This window comes from Oncorhynchus masou, chromosome 22 (genome assembly GCF_036934945.1).
Source record: "Oncorhynchus masou masou isolate Uvic2021 chromosome 22, UVic_Omas_1.1, whole genome shotgun sequence".
NCBI lineage: Eukaryota > Metazoa > Chordata > Actinopteri > Salmoniformes > Salmonidae > Oncorhynchus > Oncorhynchus masou.
In genome coordinates this window covers 34,213,565-34,238,991 of record NC_088233.1, presented here as the reverse complement: position 1 = coordinate 34,238,991, position 25,427 = coordinate 34,213,565, and the positions used below count along the sequence as shown (strand labels likewise).

The window sequence follows — 25,427 nt, the reverse complement described above, 5'->3', positions numbered from 1 at the left end:
GATCGATTGTAAAATGGTGACTGTTTACTCTGACCCTGTCATCCAGACCTATTGTAATATGGTGACTGTTTACTCTGACCCTGTCATCCAGACCTATTGTAATATGGTGACTGTTTACTCTGACCCTGTTATCCAGACCTATTGTAATATGGTGACTGTTTACTCAGGCCATGTCACCCAGATCAATAGTAAAATGGTGACTGTTTACTCTGACCCTGTCATCCAGACCTATTGTAATATGGTGACTGTTTACTCTGACCCTGTCATCCAGACCTATTGTAATATGGTGACTGTTTACTCTGACCCTGTCATCCAGACCTATTGTAATATGGTGACTGTTTACTCTGACCCTGTCATCCAGACCTATTGTAATATGGTGACTGTTTACTCTGACCCTGTCATCCAGACCTATTGTAATATGGTGACTGTTTACTCTGACCATGTCATCCAGACCTATTGTAATATGGTGACTGTTTACTCTGACCCTGTCATCCAGACCTATTGTAATATGGTGACTGTTTACTCTGACCCTGTTATCCAGACCTATTGTAATATGGTGACTGTTTACTCAGACCCTGTCATCCAGACCTATTGTAATATGGTGACTGTTTACTCTGACCCTGTCATCCAGACCTATTGTAATATGGTGACTGTTTACTCTGACCCTGTCATCCAGACCTATTGTAATATGGTGACTGTTTACTCTGACCCTGTCATCCAGACCTATTGTAATATGGTGACTGTTTACTCTGACCCTGTCATCCAGACCTATTGTAATATGGTGACTGTTTACTCTGACCCTGTCATCCAGACCTATTGTAATATGGTGACTGTTTACTCAGGCCATGTCACCCAGACCTATTGTAAATGGTGACTGTTTACTCTGACCCTGTCATCCAGACCTACTGTAATATGGTGACTGTTTACTCTGACCCTGTCATCCAGACCTATTGTAATATGGTGACTGTTTACTCTGACCCTGTCATCCAGACCTATTGTAATATGGTGACTGTTTACTCAGGCCATGTCACCCAGATCAATAGCAAAATGGTGACTGTTTACTCAGACCCTGCCATCCAGACCTATTGTAATATGGTGACTGTTTACTCTGACCCTGTCATCCAGACCTATTGTAATATGGTGACTGTTTACTCTGACCCTGTCATCCAGACCTATTGTAATATGGTGACTGTTTACTCTGACCCTGTCATCCAGACCTATTGTAATATGGTGACTGTTTACTCAGGCCATGTCACCCAGATCTATTGTAAAATGGTGACTGTTTACTCTGACCCTGTCATCCAGACCTATTGTAATATGGTGACTGTTTACTCTGACCCTGTCATCCAGACCTATTGTAATATGGTGACTGTTTACTCTGACCCTGTCATCCAGACCTATTGTAATATGGTGACACTCAGACCCTGTCATCCAGACCTATTGTAATATGGTGACTGTTTACTCAGACCCTGTCATCCAGACCTATTGTAATATGGTGACTGTTTACTCTGACCCTGTCATCCAGACCTATTGTAATATGGTGACTGTTTACTCTGACCCTGTCATCCAGACCTATTGTAATATGGTGACTGTTTACTCTGACCCTGTCATCCAGACCTATTGTAATATGGTGACTGTTTACTCAGACCCTGTCATCCAGACCTATTGTAATATGGTGACTGTTTACTCTGACCCTGTCATCCAGACCTATTGTAATATGGTGACTGTTTACTCAGACCCTGTCATCCAGACCTATTGTAATATGGTGACTGTTTACTCAGACCCTGTCATCCAGACCTATTGTAATATGGTGACTGTTTACTCTGACCCTGTCATCCAGACCTATTGTAATATGGTGACTGTTTACTCTGACCCTGTTATCCAGACCTATTGTAATATGGTGACTGTTTACTCAGGCCATGTCACCCAGATCTATAGTAAAATGGTGACTGTTTACTCTGACCCTGTCATCCAGACCTATTGTAATATGGTGACTGTTTACTCTGACCCTGTCATCCAGACCTATTGTAATATGGTGACTGTTTACTCTGACCCTGTTATCCAGACCTATTGTAATATGGTGACTGTTTACTCAGGCCATGTCACCCAGATCGATAGTAAAATGGTGACTGTTTACTCTGACCCTGTCATCCAGACCTATTGTAATATGGTGACTGTTTACTCTGACCCTGTCATCCAGACCTATTGTAATATGGTGACTGTTTACTCTGACCCTGTCATCCAGACCTATTGTAATATGGTGACTGTTTACTCTGACCCTGTCATCCAGACCTATTGTAATATGGTGACTGTTTACTCTGACCCTGTCATCCAGACCTATTGTAATATGGTGACTGTTTACTCAGACCCTGTCATCCAGACCTATTGTAATATGGTGACTGTTTACTCTGACCCTGTCATCCAGACCTATTGTAATATGGTGACTGTTTACTCTGACCCTGTCATCCAGACCTATTGTAATATGGTGACTGTTTACTCAGACCCTGTCATCCAGACCTATTGTAATATGGTGACTGTTTACTCTGACCCTGTCATCCAGACCTATTGTAATATGGTGACTGTTTACTCAGACCCTGTCATCCAGACCTATTGTAATATGGTGACTGTTTACTCTGACCCTGTCATCCAGACCTATTGTAATATGGTGACTGTTTACTCTGACCCTGTCATCCAGACCTATTGTAATATGGTGACTGTTTACTCTGACCCTGTTATCCAGACCTATTGTAATATGGTGACTGTTTACTCAGGCCATGTCATCCAGATCTATAGTAAAATGGTGACTGTTTACTCTGACCCTGTTCCAGACCTATTGTAATATGGTGACTGTTTACTCTGACCCTGTCATCCAGACCTATTGTAATATGGTGACTGTTTACTCTGACCCTGTCATCCAGACCTATTGTAATATGGTGACTGTTTACTCTGACCCTGTCATCCAGACCTATTGTAAAATGGTGACTGTTTACTCAGACCCTGTCATCCAGACCTATTGTAATATGGTGACTGTTTACTCTGACCCTGTCATCCAGACCTATTGTAATATGGTGACTGTTTACTCTGACCCTGTCATCCAGACCTATTGTAATATGGTGACTGTTTACTCAGGCCATGTCACCCAGATCAATTGTAAAATGGTGACTGTTTACTCAGACCCTGTCATCCAGACCTATTGTAATATGGTGACTGTTTACTCTGACCCTGTCATCCAGACCTATTGTAATATGGTGACTATTGTTTACTGTTTACTCTGACCCTGTCATCCAGACCTATTGTAATATGGTGACTGTTTACTCAGACCCTGTCATCCAGACCTATTGTAATATGGTGACTGTTTACTCAGTCATCCAGACCTATTGTAATATGGTGACTGTTTACTCTGACCCTGTCATCCAGACCTATTGTAATATGGTGACTGTTTACTCTGACCCTGTCATCCAGACCTATTGTAATATGGTGACTGTTTACTCTGACCCTGTCATCCAGACCTATTGTAATATGGTGACTGTTTACTCTGACCCTGTCATCCAGACCTATTGTAATATGGTGACTGTTTACTCTGACCCTGTCATCCAGACCTATTGTAATATGGTGACTGTTTACTCTGACCCTGTCATCCAGACCTATTGTAATATGGTGACTGTTTACTCAGACCCTGTCATCCAGACCTATTGTAATATGGTGACTGTTTACTCTGACCCTGTCATCCAGACCTATTGTAATATGGTGACTGTTTACTCTGACCCTGTTATCCAGACCTATTGTAATATGGTGACTGTTTACTCTGACCCTGTCATCCAGACCTATTGTAATATGGTGACTGTTTACTCTGACCCTGTCATCCAGACCTATTGTAATATGGTGACTGTTTACTCTGACCCTGTCATCCAGACCTATTGTAATATGGTGACTGTTTACTCTGACCCTGTCATCCAGACCTATTGTAATATGGTGACTGTTTACTCTGACCCTGTCATCCAGACCTATTGTAATATGGTGACTGTTTACTCTGACCCTGTCATCCAGACCTATTGTAATATGGTGACTGTTTACTCTGACCCTGTCATCCAGACCTATTGTAATATGGTGACTGTTTACTCTGACCCTGTCATCCAGACCTATTGTAATATGGTGACTGTTTACTCAGACCCTGTCATCCAGACCTATTGTAATATGGTGACTGTTTACTCTGACCCTGTCATCCAGACCTATTGTAATATGGTGACTGTTTACTCTGACCCTGTCATCCAGACCTATTGTAATATGGTGACTGTTTACTCAGGCCATGTCACCCAGATCAATAGTAAAATGGTGACTGTTTACTCAGACCCTGTCATCCAGACCTATTGTAATATGGTGACTGTTTACTCAGACCCTGTCATCCAGACCTATTGTAATATGGTGACTGTTTACTCTGACCCTGTCATCCAGACCTATTGTAATATGGTGACTGTTTACTCAGGCCATGTCACCCAGATCCTAGTAAAATGGTGACTGTTTACTCTGACCCTGTCATCCAGACCTATTGTAATATGGTGACTGTTTACTCTGACCCTGTCATCCAGACCTATTGTAATATGGTGACTGTTTACTCTGACCCTGTCATCCAGACCTATTGTAATATGGTGACTGTTTACTCAGACCCTGTCATCCAGACCTATTGTAATATGGTGACTGTTTACTCAGACCCTGTCATCCAGACCTATTGTAATATGGTGACTGTTTACTCTGACCCTGTCATCCAGACCTATTGTAATATGGTGACTGTTTACTCTGACCCTGTCATCCAGACCTATTGTAATATGGTGACTGTTTACTCTGACCCTGTCATCCAGACCTATTGTAATATGGTGACTGTTTACTCTGACCCTGTCATCCAGACCTATTGTAATATGGTGACTGTTTACTCTGACCCTGTCATCCAGACCTATTGTAATATGGTGACTGTTTACTCAGACCCTGTCATCCAGACCTATTGTAATATGGTGACTGTTTACTCTGACCCTGTCATCCAGACCTATTGTAATATGGTGACTGTTTACTCTGACCCTGTCATCCAGACCTATTGTAATATGGTGACTGTTTACTCTGACCCTGTTATCCAGACCTATTGTAATATGGTGACTGTTTACTCAGACCCTGTCATCCAGACCTATTGTAATATGGTGACTGTTTACCAGACCCTGTCATCCAGACCTATTGTAATATGGTGACTGTTTACTCTGACCCTGTCATCCAGACCTATTGTAATATGGTGACTGTTTACTCTGACCCTGTCATCCAGACCTATTGTAATATGGTGACTGTTTACTCTGACCCTGTCATCCAGACCTATTGTAATATGGTGACTGTTTACTCTGACCCTGTCATCCAGACCTATTGTAATATGGTGACTGTTTACTCTGACCCTGTCATCCAGACCTATTGTAATATGGTGACTGTTTACTCAGACCCTGTCATCCAGACCTATTGTAATATGGTGACTGTTTACTCTGACCCTGTCATCCAGACCTATTGTAATATGGTGACTGTTTACTCTGACCCTGTCATCCAGACCTATTGTAATATGGTGACTGTTTACTCAGACCCTGTCATCCAGACCTATTGTAATATGGTGACTGTTTACTCTGACCCTGTCATCCAGACCTATTGTAATATGGTGACTGTTTACTCAGACCCTGTCATCCAGACCTATTGTAATATGGTGACTGTTTACTCTGACCCTGTTATCCAGACCTATTGTAATATGGTGACTGTTTACTCTGACCCTGTCATCCAGACCTATTGTAATATGGTGACTGTTTACTCTGACCCTGTCATCCAGACCTATTGTAATATGGTGACTGTTTACTCTGACCCTGTTATCCAGACCTATTGTAATATGGTGACTGTTTACTCTGACCCTGTCATCCAGACCTATTGTAATATGGTGACTGTTTACTCAGGCCATGTCACCCAGATCAATAGCAAAATGGTGACTGTTTACTCAGACCCTGCCATCCAGACCTATTGTAATATGGTGACTGTTTACTCTGACCCTGTCATCCAGACCTATTGTAATATGGTGACTGTTTACTCTGACCCTGTCATCCAGACCTATTGTAATATGGTGACTGTTTACTCAGACCCTGTCATCCAGACCTATTGTAATATGGTGACTGTTTACTCTGACCCTGTCATCCAGACCTATTGTAATATGGTGACTGTTTACTCTGACCCTGTCATCCAGACCTATTGTAATATGGTGACTGTTTACTCTGACCCTGTCATCCAGACCTATTGTAATATGGTGACTGTTTACTCTGACCCTGTCATCCAGACCTATTGTAATATGGTGACTGTTTACTCTGACCCTGTCATCCAGACCTATTGTAATATGGTGACTGTTTACTCTGACCCTGTCATCCAGACCTATTGTAATATGGTGACTGTTTACTCTGACCCTGTCATCCAGACCTATTGTAATATGGTGACTGTTTACTCTGACCCTGTCATCCAGACCTATTGTAATATGGTGACTGTTTACTCAGACCCTGTCATCCAGACCTATTGTAATATGGTGACTGTTTACTCTGACCCTGTCATCCAGACCTATTGTAATATGGTGACTGTTTACTCTGACCCTGTCATCCAGACCTATTGTAATATGGTGACTGTTTACTCTGACCCTGTCATCCAGACCTATTGTAATATGGTGACTGTTTACTCTGACCCTGTCATCCAGACCTATTGTAATATGGTGACTGTTTACTCTGACCCTGTCATCCAGACCTATTGTAATATGGTGACTGTTTACTCTGACCCTGTCATCCAGACCTATTGTAATATGGTGACTGTTTACTCTGACCCTGTCATCCAGACCTATTGTAATATGGTGACTGTTTACTCTGACCCTGTCATCCAGACCTATTGTAATATGGTGACTGTTTACTCTGACCCTGTCATCCAGACCTATTGTAATATGGTGACTGTTTACTCAGACCCTGTCATCCAGACCTATTGTAATATGGTGACTGTTTACTCTGACCCTGTCATCCAGACCTATTGTAATATGGTGACTGTTTACCAGACCCTGTCATCCAGACCTATTGTAATATGGTGACTGTTTACTCTGACCCTGTCATCCAGACCTATTGTAATATGGTGACTGTTTACTCAGACCCTGTCATCCAGACCTATTGTAATATGGTGACTGTTTACTCTGACCCTGTCATCCAGACCTATTGTAATATGGTGACTGTTTACTCTGACCATGTCATCCAGACCTATTGTAATATGGTGACTGTTTACTCTGACCCTGTCATCCAGACCTATTGTAATATGGTGACTGTTTACTCTGACCCTGTCATCCAGACCTATTGTAATATGGTGACTGTTTACTCTGACCCTGTCATCCAGACCTATTGTAATATGGTGACTGTTTACTCTGACCCTGTCATCCAGACCTATTGTAATATGGTGACTGTTTACTCTGACCCTGTCATCCAGACCTATTGTAATATGGTGACTGTTTACTCTGACCCTGTCATCCAGACCTATTGTAATATGGTGACTGTTTACTCTGACCCTGTTATCCAGACCTATTGTAATATGGTGACTGTTTACTCTGACCCTGTCATCCAGACCTATTGTAATATGGTGACTGTTTACTCTGACCCTGTCATCCAGACCTATTGTAATATGGTGACTGTTTACTCTGACCCTGTCATCCAGACCTATTGTAATATGGTGACTGTTTACTCTGACCCTGTCATCCAGACCTATTGTAATATGGTGACTGTTTACTCTGACCCTGTCATCCAGACCTATTGTAATATGGTGACTGTTTACTCAGGCCATGTCACCCAGATCGATAGTAAAATGGTGACTGTTTACTCTGACCCTGTCATCCAGACCTATTGTAATATGGTGACTGTTTACTCTGACCCTGTTATCCAGACCTATTGTAATATGGTGACTGTTTACTCTGACCCTGTCATCCAGACCTATTGTAATATGGTGACTGTTTACTCTGACCCTGTCATCCAGACCTATTGTAATATGGTGACTGTTTACTCTGACCCTGTCATCCAGACCTATTGTAATATGGTGACTGTTTACTCTGACCCTGTCATCCAGACCTATTGTAATATGGTGACTGTTTACTCTGACCCTGTCATCCAGACCTATTGTAATATGGTGACTGTTTACTCTGACCCTGTCATCCAGACCTATTGTAATATGGTGACTGTTTACTCAGACCCTGTCACCAGACCTATTGTAATATGGTGACTGTTTATCCCTGTCATCCAGACCTATTGTAATATGGTGACTGTTTACTCTGACCCTGTGTCATCCAGACCTATTGTAATATGGTGACTGTTTACTCTGACCCTGTCATCCAGACCTATTGTAATATGGTGACTGTTTACTCTGACCCTGTCATCCAGACCTATTGTAATATGGTGACTGTTTACTCTGACCCTGTCATCCAGACCTATTGTAATATGGTGACTGTTTACTCTGACCCTGTCATCCAGACCTATTGTAATATGGTGACTGTTTACTCAGACCCTGTCATCCAGACCTATTGTAATATGGTGACTGTTTACTCTGACCCTGTCATCCAGACCTATTGTAATATGGTGACTGTTTACTCTGACCCTGTCATCCAGACCTATTGTAATATGGTGACTGTTTACTCTGACCCTGTCATCCAGACCTATTGTAATATGGTGACTGTTTACTCTGACCCTGTCATCCAGACCTATTGTAATATGGTGACTGTTTACTCTGACCCTGTCATCCAGACCTATTGTAATATGGTGACTGTTTACTCTGACCCTGTCATCCAGACCTATTGTAATATGGTGACTGTTTACTCAGACCCTGTCATCCAGACCTATTGTAATATGGTGACTGTTTACTCTGACCCTGTCATCCAGACCTATTGTAATATGGTGACTGTTTACTCTGACCCTGTCATCCAGACCTATTGTAATATGGTGACTGTTTACTCTGACCCTGTCATCCAGACCTATTGTAATATGGTGACTGTTTACTCTGACCCTGTCATCCAGACCTATTGTAATATGGTGACTGTTTACTCTGACCCTGTCATCCAGACCTATTGTAATATGGTGACTGTTTACTCAGACCCTGTCATCCAGACCTATTGTAATATGGTGACTGTTTACTCTGACCCTGTCATCCAGACCTATTGTAATATGGTGACTGTTTACTCTGACCCTGTCATCCAGACCTATTGTAATATGGTGACTGTTTACTCTGACCCTGTCATCCAGACCTATTGTAATATGGTGACTGTTTACTCAGACCCTGTCATCCAGACCTATTGTAATATGGTGACTGTTTACTCTGACCCTGTCATCCAGACCTATTGTAATATGGTGACTGTTTACTCTGACCCTGTCATCCAGACCTATTGTAATATGGTGACTGTTTACTCAGACCCTGTCATCCAGACCTATTGTAATATGGTGACTGTTTACTCAGACCCTGTCATCCAGACCTATTGTAATATGGTGACTGTTTACTCTGACCCTGTCATCCAGACCTATTGTAATATGGTGACTGTTTACTCTGACCCTGTCATCCAGACCTATTGTAATATGGTGACTGTTTACTCAGACCCTGTCATCCAGACCTATTGTAATATGGTGACTGTTTACTCAGACCCTGTCATCCAGACCTATTGTAATATGGTGACTGTTTACTCTGACCCTGTCATCCAGACCTATTGTAATCTGACCCTGGTGACTGTTTACTCTGACCCTGTCATCCAGACCTATTGTAATATGGTGACTGTTTACTCAGACCCTGTCATCCAGACCTATTGTAATAATATGGTGACTGTTTACTCTGACCCTGTCATCCAGACCTATTGTAATATGGTGACTGTTTACTCTGACCCTGTCATCCAGACCTATTGTAATATGGTGACTGTTTACTCTGACCCTGTCATCCAGACCTATTGTAATATGGTGACTGTTTACTCTGACCCTGTTTATTGTAATATGGTGACTGTTTACTCAGACCCTGTCATCCAGACCTATTGTAATATGGTGACTGTTTACTCTGACCCTGTCATCCAGACCTATTGTAATATGGTGACTGTTTACTCTGACCCTGTCATCCAGACCTATTGTAATATGGTGACTGTTTACTCTGACCCTGTCATCCAGACCTATTGTAATATGGTGACTGTTTACTCTGACCCTGTCATCCAGACCTATTGTAATATGGTGACTGTTTACTCTGACCCTGTCATCCAGACCTATTGTAATATGGTGACTGTTTACTCTGACCCTGTTATCCAGACCTATTGTAATATGGTGACTGTTTACTCAGACCATGTCATCCAGATCAATTGTAATATGGTGACTGTTTACTCAGACCCTGTCATCCAGACCTATTGTAATATGGTGACTGTTTACTCAGACCCTGTCATCCAGACCTATTGTAATATGGTGACTGTTTACTCTGACCCTGTCATCCAGACCTATTGTAATATGGTGACTGTTTACTCTGACCCTGTCATCCAGACCTATTGTAATATGGTGACTGTTTACTCTGACCCTGTCATCCAGACCTATTGTAATATGGTGACTGTTTACTCTGACCCTGTCATCCAGACCTATTGTAATATGGTGACTGTTTACTCTGACCCTGTCATCCAGACCTATTGTAATATGGTGACTGTTTACTCAGACCCTGTCATCCAGACCTATTGTAATATGGTGACTGTTTACTCTGACCCTGTCATCCAGACCTATTGTAATATGGTGACTGTTTACTCTGACCCTGTCATCCAGACCTATTGTAATATGGTGACTGTTTACTCTGACCCTGTCATCCAGACCTATTGTAATATGGTGACTGTTTACTCTGACCCTGTCATCCAGACCTATTGTAATATGGTGACTGTTTACTCTGACCCTGTCATCCAGACCTATTGTAATATGGTGACTGTTTACTCTGACCCTGTCATCCAGACCTATTGTAATATGGTGACTGTTTACTCTGACCCTGTTATCCAGACCTATTGTAATATGGTGACTGTTTACTCTGACCCTGTCATCCAGACCTATTGTAATATGGTGACTGTTTACTCTGACCCTGTCATCCAGACCTATTGTAATATGGTGACTGTTTACTCTGACCCTGTCATCCAGACCTATTGTAATATGGTGACTGTTTACTCTGACCCTGTCATCCAGACCTATTGTAATATGGTGACTGTTTACTCTGACCCTGTCATCCAGACCTATTGTAATATGGTGACTGTTTACTCTGACCCTGTTATCCAGACCTATTGTAATATGGTGACTGTTTACTCTGACCCTGTCATCCAGACCTATTGTAATATGGTGACTGTTTACTCTGACCCTGTCATCCAGACCTATTGTAATATGGTGACTGTTTACTCAGACCCTGTCATCCAGACCTATTGTAATATGGTGACTGTTTACTCTGACCCTGTCATCCAGACCTATTGTAATATGGTGACTGTTTACTCTGACCCTGTCATCCAGACCTATTGTAATATGGTGACTGTTTACTCAGACCCTGTCATCCAGACCTATTGTAATATGGTGACTGTTTACTCTGACCCTGTCATCCAGACCTATTGTAATATGGTGACTGTTTACTCTGACCCTGTCATCCAGACCTATTGTAATATGGTGACAGTTTACTCTGACCATGTCATCCAGACCTATTGTAATATGGTGACTGTTTACTCAGTCCATGTCACCCAGATCGATAGTAAAATGGTGACTGTTTACTCTGACCCTGTCATCCAGACCTATTGTAATATGGTGACTGTTTACTCTGACCATGTCATCCAGACCTATTGTAATATGGTGACTGTTTACTCTGACCCTGTCATCCAGACCTATTGTAATATGGTGACTGTTTACTCAGACCCTGTCATCCAGACCTATTGTAATATGGTGACTGTTTACTCTGACCCTGTCATCCAGACCTATTGTAATATGGTGACTGTTTACTCTGACCCTGTCATCCAGACCTATTGTAATATGGTGACTGTTTACTCTGACCCTGTCATCCAGACCTATTGTAATATGGTGACTGTTTACTCTGACCCTGTCATCCAGACCTATTGTAATATGGTGACTGTTTACTCTGACCCTGTTATCCAGACCTATTGTAATATGGTGACTGTTTACTCTGACCCTGTCATCCAGACCTATTGTAATATGGTGACTGTTTACTCTGACCCTGTCATCCAGACCTATTGTAATATGGTGACTGTTTACTCTGACCCTGTTATCCAGACCTATTGTAATATGGTGACTGTTTACTCTGACCCTGTCATCCAGACCTATTGTAATATGGTGACTGTTTACTCTGACCCTGTTATCCAGACCTATTGTAATATGGTGACTGTTTACTCTGACCCTGTCATCCAGACCTATTGTAATATGGTGACTGTTTACTCTGACCCTGTCATCCAGACCTATTGTAACCCAGATCGATAGTAAAATGGTGACTGTTTACTCTGACCCTGTCATCCAGATCTATTGTAATATGGTGACTGTTTACTCTGACCCTGTCATCCAGACCTATTGTAATATGGTGACTGTTTACTCTGACCCTGTTATCCAGACCTATTGTAATATGGTGACTGTTTACTCAGACCCTGTCATCCAGACCTATTGTAATATGGTGACTGTTTACTCTGACCCTGTCATCCAGACCTATTGTAATATTGTGACTGTTTACTCAGACCCTGTCATCCAGACCTATTGTAATATGGTGACTGTTTACTCTGACCCTGTCATCCAGACCTATTGTAATATGGTGACTGTTTACTCAGACCCTGTCATCCAGACCTATTGTAATATGGTGACTGTTTACTCTGACCCTGTCATCCAGACCTATTGTAATATGGTGACTGTTTACTCTGACCATGTCATCCAGACCTATTGTAAAATGGTGACTGTTTACTCTGACCCTGTCATCCAGACCTATTGTAATATGGTGACTGTTTACTCTGACCATGTCATCCAGACCTATTGTAATATGGTGACTGTTTACTCTGACCCTGTCATCCAGACCTATTGTAATATGGTGACTGTTTACTCAGACCCTGTCATCCAGACCTATTGTAATATGGTGACTGTTTACTCAGACCCTGTCATCCAGACCTATTGTAATATGGTGACTGTTTACTCAGACCCTGTCATCCAGACCTATTGTAATATGGTGACTGTTTACTCTGACCCTGTCATCCAGACCTATTGTAATATGGTGACTGTTTACTCTGACCCTGTCATCCAGACCTATTGTAATATGGTGACTGTTTACTCTGACCCTGTCATCCAGACCTATTGTAATATGGTGACTGTTTACTCTGACCCTGTCATCCAGACCTATTGTAATATGGTGACTGTTTACTCTGACCCTGTCATCCAGACCTATTGTAATATGGTGACTGTTTACTCTGACCCTGTCATCCAGACCTATTGTAATATGGTGACTGTTTACTCAGACCCTGTCATCCAGACCTATTGTAATATGGTGACTGTTTACTCTGACCCTGTAATCCAGACCTATTGTGTCATCCAGACCTATTGTAATATGGTGACTGTTTACTCAGACCCTGTCATCCAGACCTATTGTAATATGGTGACTGTTTACTCTGACCCTGTCATCCAGACCTATTGTAATATGGTGACTGTTTACTCTGACCCTGTCATCCAGACCTATTGTAATATGGTGACTGTTTACTCTGACCCTGTCATCCAGACCTATTGTAATATGGTGACTGGTTACTCTGACCCTGTCATCCAGACCTATTGTAATATGGTGACTGTTTACTCTGACCATGTCATCCAGACCTATTGTAATATGGTGACTGTTTACTCTGACCATGTCATCCAGACCTATTGTAATATGGTGACTGTTTACTCTGACCCTGTCATCTAGACCTATTGTAATATGGTGACTGTTTACTCAGACCCTGTCATCCAGACCTATTGTAATATGGTGACTGTTTACTCTGACCCTGTCATCTAGACCTATTGTAATATGGTGACTGTTTACTCAGACCCTGTCATCCAGACCTATTGAAATATGGTGACTGTTTACTCTGACCCAGTCATGTCATCTCACTAACCTGTTTCTCTCTGTGTTTCGCCCAGTGTGCCCAGAGAAGAAGTGTGAGCGGAGGGCATGTACGGACAGTGGTGAGTGTTGCCATGCCCAGTGCCTGGGAAGCTGTACGGAGCCGGACGACGACATGGCCTGTGCAGCCTGCCTGCACTACTACCACGAGGGCCGCTGCGTGCAGCACTGCCCCCCAGACACTTACAAGTTTGAGGGCTGGCGCTGCATCACCATGGACCTGTGTGCCCGCGTGCACCTGCCCAGCGACTTCGACTTTGTCATTCACGAAGGAGAGTGCATGCCTGAGTGTCCATCAGGCTTTACACGCAATGAGAGCAATAGGTAAGAGCAGAGAGCACACTTCACCTCAAAGGCTCCAAAGGGCTCTAAAGGGCTCTCCAGGATCATCTATACTATTATATACAGCACTATTGTTACTGTATACAGTCCTCTGACATATTGGTTGTGGGGTTTCTCTGGCCCTGTGTTTGTTTTTTGAATTTGCATGCAGAGGTCTTCTGAATAATTCACCTCTATGTGAAACCCTTCCCCACCTGGTCCTCTCAGAGATTCTATGTGAAACCCTTCTCCACCTGGTCCACTCAGAGATTCTATGTGAAACCCTTCTCCACCTGGTCCTCTCAGAGATTCTATGTGAAACCCTTCTCCACCTGGTCGTCTCAGAGATTCTATGTGAAACCCTTCCCCACCTGGTCCTCTCAGAGATTCCATGTGAAACCCTTCTCCACCTGGTCCTCTCAGAGATTCTATGTGAAACCCTTCTCCACCTTGTCCTCTCAGAGATTCTCAGAGATTCCATATGAAACCCTTCCCCACCTGGTCCTCTCAGAGATTCTATGTGAAACCCTTCTCCACCTGGTCCTCTCAGAGATTCTATGTGAAACCCTTCTCCACCTGGTCCTCTCAGAGATTCTATGTGAAACCCTTCTCCACCTGGTCCTCTCAGAGATTCTATGTGAAACCCTTCTCCACCTGGTCCTCTCAGAGATTCTATGTGAAACCCTTCTCCACCTGGTCCTCTCAGAGATTCAGAATTCCATGGTCCTCTCAGAGATTCCAAACCCTTCTCCACCTGGTCCTCTCAGAGATTCTATGTGAAACCCTTCTCCACCTGGTCCTCTCAGAGATTCCATGTGAAACCCTTCTCCACCTGGTCCTCTCAGAGATTCTATGTGAAACCCTTCTCCACCTGGTCCTCTCAGAGATTCCATTCTTAAAGAGAAGCTTCAGAGATAAAAAATGCTTCAGGCAGAACGTCATGTTAGGTCATGAATGATTGAAGCCTGTGGACATTCCATGTAATTCAGAAACAGAGGAAGATGCTGACCTCAGTGCCCAGTATTCAAGACTCATCCATTGGTGCATTACCGTAAGATACTAAAAATACTTTATGAATGTTGCTTGAAGGCATTCAGGAGGGATTCCTCACAGCAGCGCTGTAACTCGGGACATTTACCCCATTTGACATTTACCCGGTTTGAATAAGAGAATGTCTTTGTTTGTGACTCAGGGTAACTTGTCTCCATATTTAGATTTTCATTCTCCAAACGTTCCATGTTGAGTCACTGTTGCCATATATTTGTGGACATATCAGTCTTTTTTTTGTCTTTAGGGCCATTTAGTGAGTCACTCTCACGAAACCAAGGGTTCAATTAAGCACTCATAAAAGATTACACAGTTCATAAAGAAAGTGAGCTTCTATTTCAAAGCAAACATTAGACACATTTTTTGAAATTTTGGGTGAGTTAGGGGGAGGCATCTTAATCTGGTTTCTTGGAAATTGTAATTTTGTAGCTTTATTTGGTTAAGGACATTCCTTGACTGTTTTCCCTCTTCTCTCTCTTCCTCAATCACAGTATGTTCTGCAGTGCCTGTGATGGCCTGTGTGATAAGATCTGTGACTCCAAGACCATCGACTCAGTGGATGCTGCTCAGTCTCTAATGGGCTGTACAGTCATCAAAGGCAACCTGCACATCAACATCCGCCGTGGCAGTGAGTACCAGTACCAGTACCAGTAACCAGGACCACTCAGTCTGTCTGTCTCCCTAGAGACCTGGAAGGGAGCACGGGGGCGCTGGGAGAGCTAGTGTGGGCCGCAGAGTATACATTACATCAGCTGCCTGCACTGTGCCCCAAACCAATTATCACATTTTGCTATTATGCTATGTATTTGCTCAATTTACAAGGTGACTTACAGCTTATCTTTAGACTGTACAGTTGCCTGTGGGATTTGATGTGTTCAGTACAGTTGCCTGTGGGATTTGATGTGTTCAGTACAGTTGCCTGTGGGATTTGATGTGTTCAGTACAGTTGCCTGTGGGATTTGAGGTGTTCAGTACAGTTACCGGTGGGATTTGATGTGTTCAGAGCAGGGGTTCTCACACGCTGACTGTTGTGTCTGAGTATGTGTTTGCTAACTTTCCCCTCTCCTCTCTCCAGATAACATCGCTTCAGAGCTGGAAAGCTTCATGGGGCTGATCCAGACAGTGACTGGCTATGTGAGGATCCGCCACTCCCACACGCTAGGCTCGCTCTCCTTCCTCAAGAGCCTGCGCTACATCAACGGGGAGGAGCTCATGGAAGGGTACGACAGGCCGCTCTCTGAGTCCAACCCATGTCTGGGGATTAGGGGAAGTGTCAGCGTTTATCTCATGGTAGATGTATCCCAGACGGTTTTGAAAGCCTTGTGAATGATTTTTATATGTGGCTAGGGTAAGTAAGGTTCCAGCCATAACATTTTCAGTGAGGAATTCCCATAAAACCACCATAAGACAACATGGCACCTCTCCTTGTGATGTAATGACAAGGTGGATGAGCTATCTATCTGAATAGAAACTCTCAGGTCTCCCAGCCTATTCTGGCTGTAGCATGACATCACCAGCGGCCTATCCCTTGTCAGAGATAGGGAGTGTGTTTCTGGAGATGACCAGGAGGGTCGTGGGAAAGCCTCTCGGGCCTCTTGTTGTCATCCCTCCCAGGCTAGAGTTACAGCAGGAGGGGTGCTCTAGAGCAGCACTGACATTCTGCTAGTTTCCGAGGTGTTCCATGGAGCTGAGAGGCTCTGAGTCGCTCTGTTTCATCTCCGGCCCTCTCTGTCTGTACAGCTCAGTGTTAGACAGACACAACCGCACAATGACACCCGATCTACTTCCCTTTACACATCCACCAGATGGAAAACTAAGCCAACCACTCCACAACATTTTGACAACTTTATCCTCAGTGCTCTATTCTGTGTTTAAAGTAAATCAATGGATTGAAAAGTGGTTTGGCCCTATTTATGCCCACAGCACAGCTACTAGGTGTATGAGGAAGTGAACACCTGTCTGTTGTCTCCTTATCAGGATGTATGCTTTCTCTGCCATCGACAACCAGCGCCTGCAGTACCTGTGGGACTGGACCCAACACAACCTGACCATCAAGGCTGGGAGGCTGTCCTTCCGCTTCAACCCCAAACTCTGCATGTCTGAGATACACAAGATGTGGGAGAAGACGGGAATCACTGAGAAGTTTGAAGAGGACGATTTCCGCAACAATGGGGACAGAGCCAGCTGTGAGTACACCACCGGACATTTGGAGTGGGATTACTTTAACTTTCTATGCTCATTCAGTACTTGAATTAATACAATGTAGTATTTTATCATATCACTATTGAGTTTCCTGTAAGGGGGATATCTAAGATGGGGTTTGTGTTTATAGGTGAGAGCCACATCCTGAAGTTCAAGTCCAACAGTACGGTGAGTAACCGGATCAAGCTGACCTGGGAGCGCTACAGACCACCAGACTACAGAGACCTCATCAGCTTCATTGTCTACTACAAGGAGGCGTGAGTGCTCACATATAGCACACACAGATATTACACTATTTTACCATAGAGCCTTTATACTTCACATTTACCGAAGGTGGTGTTTTTCATGTATTCCAGACCGCACCAGAACATCACAGAGTTTGATGGCCAGGATGGGTGTGGCTCCAACAGTTGGAACATGGTTGACGTGGACCTGCCTCAGGACAAAGAGATAGACCCTGGTGTGCTGCTGTCCCCACTGAAGCCCTGGACCCAGTACGCCATCTTTGTCAAGGCCATCACCCTGGTGGTGGAGGACAAACACATCCCGGGAGCCAAGAGTGATGTGGTCTACATACGCACCAGACCCTCAGGTAAGACAGTAGTAGGCTACAGTACAGCTTCTGTAAACAACAGCATGTCACCTCAGCCATGGACAACTTTTCACCCAACTAAGATAAACTGAAAGACTTCTTATCAGAACTTCATCAAATGTATCCCTCTTATTTAACGTGTCATGAAAACTACACATTTTGAACACCACTCACAACATTTCAACATTTGTGTGTTTTTGTCACAGAGCCGTCTATGCCAATGGATGCCCGTGCGTATGCCAACTCATCCTCAAAGCTGGTAGTGAAATGGTCACCTCCCCTCAACCCTAACGGCAATCTCACTTTTTACCTGGTCCGCTGGCAGCAGCAAGCTGAAGACAGGGAGTTGTACCAACACAACTACTGCTCCAAAGGTCAGCATTCCAACCCCTCTTCTTATCCAACCTGTTCTGTATTTTTATCTGTGTACATTATGGAATCGATATAATAGATTTTTGTACACAGGGGATTTGTGCTTTCTTCGGGAAAGTAATTCACTAACGGGTCCCGTTCCCCTTCCACTGTACAACAGAGCTGAAGATCCCCATCAGGATATCAGCCACAGGGTTGGCAGACATGGAGGAGGACACCAAGCCCACCAAGTCTGACCTGTCTGGGGGGGATAAGGGCCCTTGCTGCCCCTGCCCCAAGACCAAGGAGGACCTGAAGGCAGAGATAGACGACGCCTCCTACCGCAAAGTCTTTGAGAACTTCCTGCACAATTCTATCTTCACCCCCAGGTAGGTGCCAGACAGCAGGCAGCCTCCCTCTATGGAGAGAGATCACACAACAGTAAGATAGTAAAACTCTACCTTCCCCATTGTTAACAGCTTTTGGACCAAACCCTTCTCTGAGGCTTTGTAGATGATTATCAAAGAGCTGAGCTCACAATCTGGGTCCTGTTTTCTTTAATAGCCTAGAGAGAGATCCAGGGTCAGGACACAGTGGTGTTGTAATTACCCAGCCCTGGGACTGGGACTGACAGGATCTAAACATCATCAGGGTTTAGAGGGAGGGAGGGAGGGAGGGAGGGGCAGCGGAGGGAGGTAGGGAGGGGAGCAGAGGGGAGGGAGGGAGGGAGGGAGAAGAGGGGAGGAGGGAGCAGAGGGGAGGGAGGTAGGGAGGGGAGCAGAGGGGAGGGAGGTAGGGAGGGGAGCAGAGGGGAGGGAGGGAGGGAGAAGAGGGGAGGGAGGGAGCAGAGGGGAGGGAGGGAGGGAGAGAGGGGTGGGAGGTAGGGAGGGAGGGAGAAGAGGGGAGGGAGCAGAGGGGAGGGAGGTAGGGAGGGGAGCAGAGGGGAGGGAGGGAGCAGAGGGGAGGGAGGGAGGGAGAAGAGTGGAGGGAGGGAGGGGAGCAGAGGGGAGGAAGGAAGGGAGCAGAGGGGAGGGAGGAAGGGAGCATAGGGGAGGGAGGTAGGGAGGGAGGGGAGCAGAAGGGAGGAGGTAGGAAGGGATTGGGCTGGAACTGTGTCAGAGGACCCTGACAGAGAGAGAGACACGGGTGCAGGGATCAAAGGCCTGCTTACGGCACTTGTGGATTCCATCACCATGACGACAGCGGCGGCAGGATATTAAGGCCTAGCAGGCTGTAATTTAGGCAGCACAAACAAACCCGGGGAGAGGGATCTGATTAATGAGTCTGAAGGGCCTGCGCTCTGCTCGCTGGCCTGGCTGCACACTATAAGCCCGTTAGCCTTTTGTTTGCCAGAATGGGGACTGACATCTGTGTTGTGTTATCATTTTACCTTGCTCGTGGCTACGGATGCTTTACAGTTTAAAGACTCCAACCCATTCCCACACACACACTCACTTCACTCTTTGTCATACACACACATAGACACACAGATGTACTCACTCACACTGAGAGACTGATTGCGTTTTGAAATTGAGCCTTTTTCAGGGTAAACTCAGGCCACTTGTTTCCCCATACCAGATGGCAGATCAGACTGTGTGTGTGTGTCTGAGGTAAATGAGTGCATGAGCAGTACTGTGTTTGTGTATTCAGGGTACAGTTTTGAGTATTCACTGAATTAGTACCAGTTTCTCTCAAAACAAATGGAATGGAAAACAAATTCTAGTCCCCTAGTTAACCTCCAGAGTGAAGCCTCTAGTGCTTGATAAATCCTAGTGCTTATACTTTGTCCTGACTAGGGCTGTTGCGGTGACCGTATTACCGCCACACCGGTGGTCACGAGTCACGAAGGCAGTCAAATTCCATGTGACCGTTTAGTCACATTAATTAGGCTTCTCCAAGTTCTGATGCTGCTGCTGGTCATTAGTAGACTACCAAACCTGCCAACTGCCTGGTACTCAAATCAAATCAAACTTTATTTGTCACATGTGCCGAATACAACAAGTGTTGACCTTACGGTGAAATGCTTACTTACAAGCCCTTAACCAACAGTGCAGTTAAAGTAAAAAATACAAAATAATAAAAAGTAACACAATAACATAACAATAATGAGTCTATATACAGGGGGTACCAGTACCGAGTCAGTGTGTGGGGGTACAGGTTAGTTGAGGTAATTTGTTCATGAAGGTAGGGGTGAAGTGACTATGCATAGATAATAGACAGCGAGTAGCAGCAGTTTACAAAACAAATGGGGGGGGGGGGACAATGTAATAGTCCGGTGGCCATTTCATTAATCGTTCAGCAGTTTTATGGCTTGGGGGTTGAAGCTGTTGAGGGGCCTTTTGGTCCTAGTTTTGGGGCTCTGGAGTCTCTGACAATTTTATGGGCTTACCTCTGACACCACCTATTGTATAGGTTTTGGATTGCAGGAAGCTTGACCCCAGTGATGTACTGGGCCGTACGCACTACTCTCTGTAGCACCTTATGGTCAGATGCCGAGCAGTTGCCATACCAGGCGGTGATGCAACTGGTCAGGATGCTCTTGATGGTGCAGCTGTAGAATCTTTTGAGGATCTGGGGTCCCATGCCAAATCCTTTCAGTCTCCTGAGGGGGACAAGGTATTGTCGTGCCCTCTTCATGACTGTCTTGGTGTGTTTGGACCATGATAGTTTGTTGGTGATGTGGACACCAAGGAACTTGAAACTCTCGACCCACTCCACTACAGCTCCGTGGATGTTAATGGGGGCCTGTTCGACCCACCCTTTTCCTGTAGTCCACGATCAGCTCCTTTGTCTTGCTCACATTGAGGGAGAAGTTGTTGCCGTGGCACCACACTGCCATTTCTCTGACCTCCTCCCTATAGGCTGTCTTATCGTTGTCAGTGATCAGGCCTACCACTGTTGTGTCGTCAGCAAACTTAATTATGGTGTTGGAGTTGTGTTTGGCCACGCAGTCATGGGTGAACAGCGAGTACAGGAGGGGACTAAGTACACACCCCTGAGGGGCCCCAGTGTTGAGGATCAGCGAGGCAGACGTGTTGTTGCCTACTCTTATCACCTGGGGGCGGCCCATCAACAAGTCCAGGATCCAGTTGCAGAGGGTGGTGTTTAGTCCCAGGGGCCTTAGCTTAGTGATGAGCTTTGAGGGCACTATGGTGTTGAACGCTGAGCAGTAGTCAATGAACAGCATTGCCATATAGGTGTTCCTTTTGTCCAGGTGGGCAAGGGCAGTGTGGAGTGTAATTGAGATTGCATCATCTGTGGATCTGTTGGGGCGGTATACGAATTGGAATGGGTCTAGGGTATATTGCTGTTGCTGATTGCTGATGCTGTTGATATAAGTCATGACCAGCCTTTCAAAGTACTTCAGGGTGGTAATAATTTAGGCAGCTTACTTTCACTTCCTTGGACACAGGGACTATGGTGGTCTGCTTGAAATGTGTAGGTATTACAGATCAGTCAGGGAGAGGTTGAAAATGTTAGTGAAGACACTTGCCGGTTGGCCCGCGCATGCTTTGAGTACACGTCCTGGTAATCAATTTGGCCCTGCGGCTTTGTGAATGCTGACCTGTTTAAAGGTCTTGTTCAAATCGGCTACTGAGAGCGATCTCACACAGTCATCCAGAACAGCTGGTGCTCTCGTGCATGATTCAGTGTCGCTTGCCTCGAAGCGAGCATAAAAGGCATTTAGCTCATCTTGTAGGCTCGCGTCACTTGGCAGCTTGCGTCTGGGTTTCCCTTTGTAGTCCTTAATAGTTTTCAAGCCCTGCCACATCCGACGAGCGTCAGAGCCGGTGTAGTAGGATTCAATTTTAATCCTGTATTGACGCTTTGCTTGTTTGATGGTTCGTCTGAGGGCATAGCGGGATTTTTTACAAGTGTCCGGATTAGTGTCCCGCTCCTTGAAAGTGGCAGCTCTAGCCTTTAGCTCGATGCAGATCTTGATGTTGCCTGTAATCCATGGCTTCTGGTTGGAATTTGTACGTACGGTCACTGTGGGGACGACGTCATCGATGCGCTTATTGATGAAGCCGATAACTGACTGAGGTGGTATACTCCTCAATGCTATTGGATGAATCCCGGATCATATTCCAGTCTGTGCTAGCAAAACAGTCCTGTAGTGTAGCATCCGCGTCATCTGACCACTTTTGTATTGAGCGAGTCACAGGTACCTCCTGCTTTAGTTTTTGCTTGTAAGCAGCAATCAGGAGGATAGAATTATGGTCAGATTTACCAAATGGAGGGCGGGGGAGAGCTTTGTATGCATCGCTGTGTGTGGAGTTAAGGTGGTCTAGAGTTTTTTTCCCTCTGGTTGAACATGTGACATGCTGGTAAAAATTGTAACTGATTTAAGTTTGCCTGCATTAAAGTCCCCGGCCACTAGGAGCGCTGCTTCTGGGTTAGCATTTTGTTGTTTGCTTATGTCCTTATAGAGTTGGTTGATAGGCGGTCTTAGTGCCAGCATCGTTTTGTGGTGGTAAATAGATGGCTACGAACAATATAGCGCTCTCTTGGTAGATAATGTGGTCTATAGCTTATCATAAGGTACTCTACCTCAGGCAAGCAATACCTTGAGACTTCTTTAATATTAGACATCGCGCACCAGCTGTTATTGACAAAGACACACACCCCCACCCCTCGTCTTACCAGATGTAGCTTCTCTGTTCTGCCGGTGCATGGAAAATCCCACCAGCTCTATATTATCCATGTCGTCGTTCAGCCGCGACTCTGTGAAACATAAAATATTACCATTTTTAATGTCCCAGTGGTAGGATAATCGTAATCATAGGTCATACATTTTATTTTCCAATGACTGCATGTTAGCAAGTAGAATGGATGGCAGTGGGAGTTTACTCGCTCGCTCGCCTACAAATTCTCAGAAGCCCGATCTGCATCCTCTTTTCCGCCGTCTTTTCTTCACACAAATGATGGGGATTTGGGCCTGTTCCCGGGAGAGCAGTATATCCTTCTCATCAGACTCGTTAAAGGAAAAATCTTCTTCCGGTTCGTGGTGAGCAATCGCTGTTCTGAAGTCCAGAAGTTATTTTCGGTCATAAGAACGATAGCAGCAACATTATGTACAAAATAAGTAAAAAAATAAGTTACAAACAACGCAAAAAAAAAAGACAAAATAGCACAATTAGTTAGGAGCATGTAAGATGTCAGCCATCCTCTTCAGCACCATTAAAAAAACCTCTATTGTCCCTCTAGTCACTCTGACATCAATGCAAATGTAATCGATAATCTAATAAAACACTTCATGAGAACTCATGAGCTCATGCTGCACAACACGTCTACAGGTAATGTAATTGCGTGAGAAATGGTGGCCTCTATTAAAAAGAGGAGGATCCCATCATCTTTCTATAGGCTAGACCAGGCCTACCCAACTCTCTTCCTGGAGATCGACTGTCCTGTAGGTTTTCAGTGCAACCCTAATTTAGGGTATCTGATTGAGCTAGTTAAGGTCTTGCTGAGCAGCTAATTAGTAGAATCAGGTGTGTTAAATTAGGGTTGGACTGAAAACCCACAGGACGGTAGATCTTCAGGAAGAGTGTTGGGCAGCCCTGGGCTAGACCAACTATATTTATTTATCCTAATATTAAGCAAATATTAAGCACATTGCTTATCTTTACAACAGGAATATAGCCTACCTGGCTGGCATGAAAATAAACCACAGGAAAAGCGTCCCCCATTTGCTATTTAAGTGCAGAGATAGCATGCATTTTTTTCCCCCTGCCCCTGTTTCGCAGGTGCATGATAATGGTCAATTGTAATTCAAAACATATTTCACACATATATTATTTAGTATATGTAAAGACAAGATTAAATCAAGAATATGGGTCAATATCAGCCTATCACTTGTGAATTATATATTAACACTTGTGAATGATGCCCAGCTTAAGGCAAGAAACAATGCCTTTTTATGTGACCTTTTCTAATCATAGTCACACACCTGATGTAGCCTAGCCCATAGGCCTATATGTTTTGATAAGGTTTGTATCACAACTAAATTGGCCAAATAACTTCTTAAAATGAAGCACATTAATGTGCTTTACAAGGGGTGTAGAACCTGACTGGCATATACCTGTATAAGCAGCGCCTGAGTTTCAAGTTTGGGGAAGATCATTTTCACCATAAACATGCACCTTTATAATAAAAGCATTACATGCATTCACTTTTGATAATGATGTTTTCTGCTAATGGAACATGTGTGCTTATAGCCTACTGCCATGTGCATATTGCTGCGCTTATAATGTGAAGAAATAGCCCAATAGTTTATCAACATTTTAAGCTAAACGTTCTGTTTTGTTGCGTCAGCTTCATTTTTTAAATGCTAGTGGTTGTATTAATTTGGAATCTATCGCATCCCACAACTGTCCCAGACTACGTTTGTAATATCTATTTCTCGCACAGAATAGAATACTTTTGTACTATGGGGGTTAGTAGATTGGCATAGGCTAGTGCTTTATCTGTTCATTAGGCCTACTCATGTTGTTGGCTGATGAAAAGTAAATGTGAACAGTTCTTCCAATATCTTTAATATGCACCTCGGAATTGGATAAGGATATGCACAGTTGCGTCCCCGATGTGTCGGTCTTCACTTGTTGCCTGTGAGAAAGACCTGAGCACGTGATGGAGAACCATGTGAGTGAGATGATGTTTTGGAGTAGTCAGCATTTAGGGAGAAGAGCTGCAAAAGGCATGGATTTTTTTAGGGTGCATTATGGCCACAATTCGAGGCATT

The 25,427-nt window shown here is 44.2% G+C and overlaps 1 protein-coding gene across 1 annotated transcript in view; it reads left to right on the top strand.

Moving 5' to 3' along the window:
* Positions 1–25,427, top strand: part of igf1ra (insulin-like growth factor 1a receptor) — a 174,658-nt gene that overhangs the window by 121,943 nt on the left and 27,288 nt on the right. The window contains exons 3-10 of the mRNA XM_064929976.1: positions 14,190–14,496; positions 16,032–16,168; positions 16,616–16,760; positions 17,518–17,726; positions 17,873–17,999; positions 18,099–18,334; positions 18,541–18,708; positions 18,867–19,074. Coding sequence (XP_064786048.1) covers positions 14,190–14,496; positions 16,032–16,168; positions 16,616–16,760; positions 17,518–17,726; positions 17,873–17,999; positions 18,099–18,334; positions 18,541–18,708; positions 18,867–19,074 — 1,537 coding nt within the window. The remainder of the gene's footprint in view (positions 1–14,189; positions 14,497–16,031; positions 16,169–16,615; positions 16,761–17,517; positions 17,727–17,872; positions 18,000–18,098; positions 18,335–18,540; positions 18,709–18,866; positions 19,075–25,427) is intronic.